The sequence below is a fragment of the Arachis hypogaea genome, chromosome 4, assembly GCF_003086295.3.
Source record: "Arachis hypogaea cultivar Tifrunner chromosome 4, arahy.Tifrunner.gnm2.J5K5, whole genome shotgun sequence".
NCBI classification, from domain to species: domain Eukaryota; kingdom Viridiplantae; phylum Streptophyta; class Magnoliopsida; order Fabales; family Fabaceae; genus Arachis; species Arachis hypogaea.
Window position 1 is genome coordinate 110732231 of NC_092039.1, and position 7848 is coordinate 110740078.

Sequence of the window (7848 nt, forward strand, 5' to 3'; positions counted from 1 at the left end):
CAATCTACGACGCAACCATACGCTATCAGAAGCGGCTAAAAAAGATGCTCTCTCCATCGGTGGTTTCTATTTGGTATATTTTCTTGTGTTATTCTCTTATTTGGATTCAATGAAACTGGTTTAGGATTGAGTTTAGAATGTACCTAATTTATGGATGCTATATTTTTTTATATTAATATTATATTTGGATAATCAATAAAGGTAATTAAGAAGATACCAAAATATAAATTTATAATCTCACTTTCTAAAACTAACATTTGTTTATGTAATCCTTTCACAACATTTGTTTTACCCTTCTTAGCATTTTGAAACGTGCTATAAGTATAAAATTATGTTTATTTTTTTGTTGGTCGAAACTCTGGCTTAACACCACTATTCTGATACTAGACATTTTTAAGTAAAACAAGATTGTTTGTTTGTTTTATTTATTGCCTTTAATTTATTTTTTAAACAAGAATGTTTACATTGTATAGTTTTGATCTTATGTTATTGTACTATTTTAGTCCTACCAGAGAGGATGCTCTCAAGAACATCAGAAACCTGACAAGAGAAATTCTTGCTTACCCTGTCTCACATACTCAAGCATTTTTCATATTGAAAATTTTCAGGTTTACCCCTCAATCTTGCAACTAGGGTTTCAAAGGTTAGAAATATATTTATTAAATGTTTAGCTTATATATTAATTAGATTAAGTAAATATCCTTACTTTGTGTCATTTATGTTATCTATTTGATAATATCTTTAATATTGATATAAGAGATAATTAATCTATCAGGACAAACATACTAAAATATTTTTAGAACTACCCCTAAAAAATTTTATTTGGAATAACTGAATTAGTCAACAAGATATATGTATGTATGGTGTATGCAGGGTATAGTGGCAACACTAAGCCTCCCATAGAACAACTTGTTTGAAGGTGAAAACTTGTCTACATTTCTGGTAGGTGCAGTGGCGGCCGCCGTGAATCGCAACATGACCATTTTTTTGCTGCCTTCTACGATACAACCATACGCAATCAGAAGCAGCTAAAAAAGTTGTTCTCTCCATTGGTGGTTTTCATTAAGTGTATTTTCTTGTGTTGTTCTCTTTTTGAATTCAATAAAGCTGGTTCAAGATTGAGTATAAAATATACTTAATTTATGAATGCAATATTTTTTTTATATTAATATTATATTTGGACAACCAGTAAAGATAATTTTTTTTATGGTTGTAAATACTCACTCTTTCGGCTACCACACCAAATGATAATTTTGGACTTCTAATTTTCAACACTAAAGCCTTTTTGTACATGTTTAGGTCTTACTATATCTCCCATGTCAAAGAGAGATGGCAATTTAATGGCACATATTCTAGCAAACTTGCTTCTTACAAGATCAAATGCTTTGTGACAGAAAAAAATCCTATCAAAAATTTGTAATCAATTTAATTTACATATCTTTAATATTATTAATAGAATACAATATTTCCGTTAAAAAAGTAGCAAGAATTTTTTTGGAGGTGAATAGTAATTGTTTATAAATTTTTTTCCTTTTTTTTTCAACCACAACCTAAATGATGCTGGAGATCGAGCCTGGTATTATTATCTAGGACTAGGAGGCAAATATCTTTACTACTAGTACACAAGCATTAATCCAACTAGATTAAATGTAACTAGCAAGTAGTAAAGTTTTTTTTTTCAAAAATAAAAAAATTAATAATAAATAAAAGTAGTTGCAAAAATTTTCCTTTGCTAATGAAATTCATATGAATAGTTTTTTTCTACATACAGTATCTTTTAATTCGACAAATAAATACTAATTTATTGCAAATTTGAATTTTAGAATAAAATTCAACTCCCAAAATAGATGAGTTAACTGATTACAAGACCAACCAAGTTGGTTATCATTTATACAGTTTGAGTACTATTAGAGAGTCAATAGTCTAAGTGTACAATGTGTACAATGGACTAAATCTTTAGCCCAATATGAATAAAATGAACATCACCCATACTATCCAGAATAACCATCCAAATATTCGGAATAATAAACATCTCATGTCATGAAATCACTCATCCCAAGATCAAATTCTTAATCTTTCGGATCTAGAGCTCTAATACCATGTTATGAAACCACTCATCCCAAAAGCTTAACCTAATAGGAAAAGATAACACTAATGATTATATCTCTAATATTGAATCGAACTTCTCTAAACCTCCATTGTACACATTGTACAAAATTTCCATTGGCTCCCTATACTTCTTTATACAGTTTTAATTGGTCTCATAGTCGACTCTAAAGCGAATAGACATTTTATGTTTTTGTTGGCCCAAAAAACGTTGGGTTAGGCCCAATATTGAAACAAAAATCCCACATTAGGTGATGATTTTAAAAAGTGGTAACATGCTTAAAAGGAAAGAAGGAAAAAAAAAAAAGAAGCAAGCAAGCAAGAAAGAGAAGAGAAGAGAGAGGGAGAGAGAAGAGAGAAGTGTGAAAATGAATTTGCGATGGATGGAAGCGATGCTGCCACTGGGGATCATAGCGGGAATGCTCTGCGCCATGGGTGGCATTCAGTACACCATTCACAAAGCCGCTCACGGCAGAGTAATTACACACTCTCTTTACGTTAATCTTCGTTAATTATGGAGTTAATCGATTTCTCAGATCGTGCTTCTTAAATGATCTAACGTAGGGTTTGTCTTGTTCTTGATTTTCTCAGCCTAAGCACATTGGGAACGATATGTGGGACGTCGCCATGGAACGGAGGGACAAGAAGCTCATGGAACAAGCCTCCGCTTCTTCCAATTGATCGCCATCGGGTAATTTATTAATCAATCTAGGGTTTGCAGTTTACACCAATTGCTCTGTCGAGTTGATGGATAGTGATTAGTTATTGATTAATCATGTGTTAGAGCTTGTCGATTAGAGAAATTTTATGTCGAGAGGCTTTAGTTAATTGAGAAATTGGGAAAAGCTGGAATCTTTTTTCTTTTTCTTTCCTTTTCGGTAGGAGAGAGTGAAGTGGATTGAAATTATTTGTCTAATGTTTTTACTAATCATTTATACTCAAAAAATCAGTCACTAAATTAGCTGAACATATAAAATTCACGTTTTTCTTATATTGGTGTGTACATAGCATTTTTGTTTTTTACCCTGAGGAAGTTTGTCTGTTTTAAAATTTAGTGAAACAGATTATCATAGAAATGGAGATAGAGGAATTTCGGGTGTGTAAGTCAAGAAATGAAGGCAAAATGTAGTAGTGTAGTGTCTATGCTTGGAAACATGATTACTGTTTACTTGAGTATTGTCTTCCTAGCCCCTTTTTGGTGATGAAATAGTATCGCACCTGGCTTTCTTCATGACTTTGTCAAACATTTCATGCAGTGATTGGTGAGATCCATAACGTGTGTTTTCATTTTTTGACTAGTCACATTCAGTTCATTCCTATGTGTACAAATCGAGATTTTTTAGCCCTAGCCCGAGCCCAAGCCCATGAGATTGTTGGTCTTATAGCAGTTGAATAAAACATTAGCAGCAAGTATTCTGTACAAGCACAAGTACACTTTTCCTCCCTCCCATCGTTAACCCTTGGTTATGATATTTCTAGTATAAGTGATACAACTAATTCTAATCATCAGCTTGCTTGCAACTTGAATCACAATCTATTGGTATTGATGTGTTTATTTTACACTTAGATGTTAAGTATAATATCCTCTTTTCTTTTTTTTCTTCTTTTTTTTTAATACTTTATTTCTTTGTTGACAATATGTCTTTCCTTAATGAAGAAGATGGACAAATGGCCATGTTGATAATTAATATGATGTAATTGGCGCATTTTCACGCTCATGAAATATTTGAATGTGCATAAAAGCTTTTAACATTCTTCCAACTGCAAGTAATTTTCTTTTTTCCGGTTGTCTGTAGTGCCCTAACAGTTTAACTTGAATTGCAGTGTAGGGATTTGAGAATTCGGTTGGTTTGTGTGTAAAACTTTATGATCTGGATATATGATAGAAATCATGACACTTTGTTCTGCTAACTGCAGTTTGTTTAATCAATGTGATTGCGAGGGGAATAAATTGCTTACCTGGAGTTCCAGTTGTGTTCTGAGGAAGCGAGGTGAATCACTACTACAAAATTTCTCTCACTTTTCTTGTATGCTATTCAATGGAAGCTTTATAAAGATACCATCAAGTTACTTTCTCAAAGCAATAGGCATTTGAAAGCTAGTTTGAGATATTTGTTCCCTTTTAAGCTTTAGAAGTTTTTTTTTCTCGCTTATCTTGCAAATCTCTCTAAGTTGAAATCTTTGGCTGATGAATAATAATGCAAAGTCTTCATTCCCAATCCCATAGCGCCACCAAGCTTGAAGAGAAAGTTGGAAACAGAAAAGGCTATCATTGTAGTTAATATGTGTTTAACAAGGGATCATACATAAAAATTTTCAAGGGATTTATTTATTTAACTTAAATACGTATAAAGACAAAATGAATATATAAAACGTTTCTCAAACCAAAACGGTAATCCTTTCCTTTCAAGCCTCAAGCAATCAAATACCCTCCCAATCAGCTGTTTCTGCCTACACAATTCAATATAAACATGCTACAGCAATCTAAGTTAGACTCCTGAGTTAAGCATCACGAGGTAAATAAGAGTTTTGCAATGTAAATCATTTGTGCTATTAGTGTGAATTATAATGTGGTTTAGCGTGCATGCTTCAATAATGAAGTTTCATGCGACGGCTTCCTTTTCTGAAAAATCCAATCTGCTACCATTTCTTATGAAAAGGTGGTCATTATTGTTGGGAGAATTATTTTGCATATAAATTGAATTAAAATAAGAGCCTACTGCCTAGCATAGGTGGTTGGCATGAAAAGAAAAAAATCTTGAGCTGAAGACAAACGTGATCTTCAACAGGTGTCAGGTAATCTGGTGTTAATATTATTGGATATGTTCTCTCTAAAGAGACGGAAAACTGGGGTAGGTGTGAAAATGAAGGCTAGCATATTTTTACTCGTAACCCAAAAAAAAAAGAATTTGTAAAATGAATGTTAGTAGATGACTCTGTACTATTATTATCTTCATGCAGTTGTAATTCTCGATTATTTTACATTATGGACAATCAACGGGAAGGCGTTTAGAAAAAGAAAGCAAATATCTGTGGTGATTGCATGTATGGTATTTGGCATCAATCGTAGCTAGCGACATTTTACCTTCCCCGTGATAGCAATGCTCTTTAGTGCGACAATAACATGAACAAACGAACATCTTAAATACTCAAATAGAATTACCATGAATTGGAGAATACATGTGGTGTAGTTTCTACTTCTAGATATTAGTAAATTATTTTTTATACCAAAAAGTATTTTCCTAACAACTTTACCACGTTCATATTATGTGTTTCTTATGGAGGGTAAAATTGCATAAAACTTTTTCCGCTACTTTTTATCCCATACTAAACATGGTGAAAAATTCCTAGCCAAAATCTTGTCATGTAAAATAAGAGTTCCTTGTCATAGCAAGTTAGTGTCACATATACGGATGAGGTGCATAGGATTGAATGGTTGATCTATGCAACTTTAGGTCCACTTCCCTTATTTTTCTTCTTTTTGGGACCCCACTAGGGAGAGCAAGACACTATTTTATAGTGACCACTATCGCACACATAGGACCTAGGTTTATTTTACAAAATATTATTAAATAATAAATACTATTCAAGTATTTTGATTGTTGTTGCTGTGTGTATTGACTGTTGAGTGTGGCTCCATTATATATGCCTCAGGAGAGTTCCGGTTGCCAGCTTTTATATGAGTTTAGGCCTGAAAATTCATTCTTATATATATAAGAATAAGGGTAACAGAATAACTAACTCAATCGAAAATTTTGGTAATAGATTTATAGTTTTTTTTTTAAATAAAGTATCAAGTAAGTTTTTAAGACAAAAATACTAAAATTTCTAAAGAATTAAAATATTGGATTTATAATTCCCTAAAATATTTTATCCTTACAATAATATTCCAATTAATAATTGTGTTAGTGCATAAATATAGCTACACTAAAAAAATGCGCTATATGTTTTGCATTAAAATTTGTCCATTTTTCATTTACCTAAAAATTGGAATAAGTTAGGACAATGATACAAACAAAAAGTTTTCTCTTTAATCCTTAATATGTCTATATTTATTTTTATCTTAAAGATACCTACTAAAAACAACTTAAAAAGTGAGAATTATTATTTTTGAGAAACCGAAATGATTGTGAGGGGTTGGTGGTGCTGAGCTGTGAAATTGATATACTTTGCTTCATCACTCAATTTATCATCTCATGCGTGAAGCCTGAGACATTGTTCTTCTTTGATTTTGGTTTTGGTTGTTCAATGTGCATAGATTGAGTGCTTCACTCACACAAAATATTGAAAATAGTGACCAAACTTAAATTTATTTAAACAGAGAATAATATAATGGTAGCTTTACAGAAGGATACATAAGAATTATTTAAGATCATGCAAGCCACAAATAATTCATATGCTTTTCATGTTGCTTTCAAACACTCTTGCTAGGGTTTGTTAGTGTAGAAACTAGAAACAATTAAATTTATTTTATATATTTTGAATGTATTATTTAAGAGTTTAATTTTAATTCATTACAACAGTCGTGCAATTACAACTGTTCTCTTTAATAACCATTCACGCGATTAATATAAAAGATAATTATTTTTTCTAATATAAAATTATGTAATTAAATGCACGTGTAAAATGGTTTTACAGTGACCGTGTATCAACATTAAATTCATTTATTTGGTAAGAAGAGCACTTCAACTGAAAAGGTACTAATAAATGTGGCTGCTGCTTTGACTGATTCACAGCTCAAATCCATGGCACAAGAACTTGATTCCTTGATGCCACCATGTGCTATTCTTGTGTCTATAATCTGTGACTCTTTACATTGGACAATGAAATGTCACAGGCCAAAAACAAGTTTTTATTATTTTTTTTGTTTTTGATTTAGTTTTAGAATTTAATTTTAATACAATATCATTGCATCTAATTATGTAACGTCACGTGAGCAAAATAATTATATTAACATTGTCAATAGTAATGCTAAAGAATGAATACGATTACGAACATGCAAAACATTTTATACTATTAATGTATTAAAATTTAACTTAGTTTTGTTTTATCTATCATGATTAAAATGATTATGACATCTATAAAATTTTAACCATACTTAAAAATTATAATAAAAATAATATTATAAAATCACTTAGTAGATTTGAAGAGTTAAAAGAAAAAAAATATTAAATTATCGCAAATAATTTATTAAATATGATTTTAATGAAGGCTAGTTCTAATAGCACAAATTTTTAGAATCAATACAAAATCTTGATTCTAAAATAAGTTTTATTTAAGAACTCAAAATCCTAAAGAAAAATATATTTATCATAAAACTTTTAAAAATTATTATCATGTTAATAATTTTTTACAATTTAAAAATAGACATAATTTTAAGGACAAATGATACAAATAAAATATTTAAAATTTATATTTACACAAATATAATAATCTGAAACATGTTATATTTATGTTCTAATTGACTTTATGTAAATTGCGATTTACATGTAAATGCTTAAACGTGATAAGCAGTTACAATTTACACAAATTTCAATTAGGATACAAACATAATTTGTTTCAGATGGTTATATTTGTGTAAATATAAATTTTAAATATTTTATTTGTGTTATTTATCTCAATTTTAATTCTTAAAAAATAAATTATTAATAATTTTTTTGCCACATCTAATAAATAAAATTGAACAATTATTTAAAAACATTGTAATTTTGGTATAGGAGCCAAATGATGAATTTGGGGGGA

At 30.3% G+C, this 7848-nt stretch overlaps 1 protein-coding gene across 1 annotated transcript; it reads left to right on the plus strand.

Moving 5' to 3' along the window:
• Positions 1 to 2386: 2386 nt before the first annotated feature.
• Positions 2387 to 4325, plus strand: LOC112797260 (NADH dehydrogenase [ubiquinone] 1 alpha subcomplex subunit 1). The gene is made up of 3 exons (XM_025840107.2): positions 2387 to 2582; positions 2698 to 2797; positions 4024 to 4325. Exons 1-2 carry the CDS (start codon positions 2475 to 2477, stop codon positions 2785 to 2787), a joined length of 198 nt encoding a protein of 65 aa, XP_025695892.2. The 5' UTR covers positions 2387 to 2474; the 3' UTR covers positions 2788 to 2797; positions 4024 to 4325.
• The last annotated feature ends 3523 nt before the right edge of the window (positions 4326 to 7848 follow it).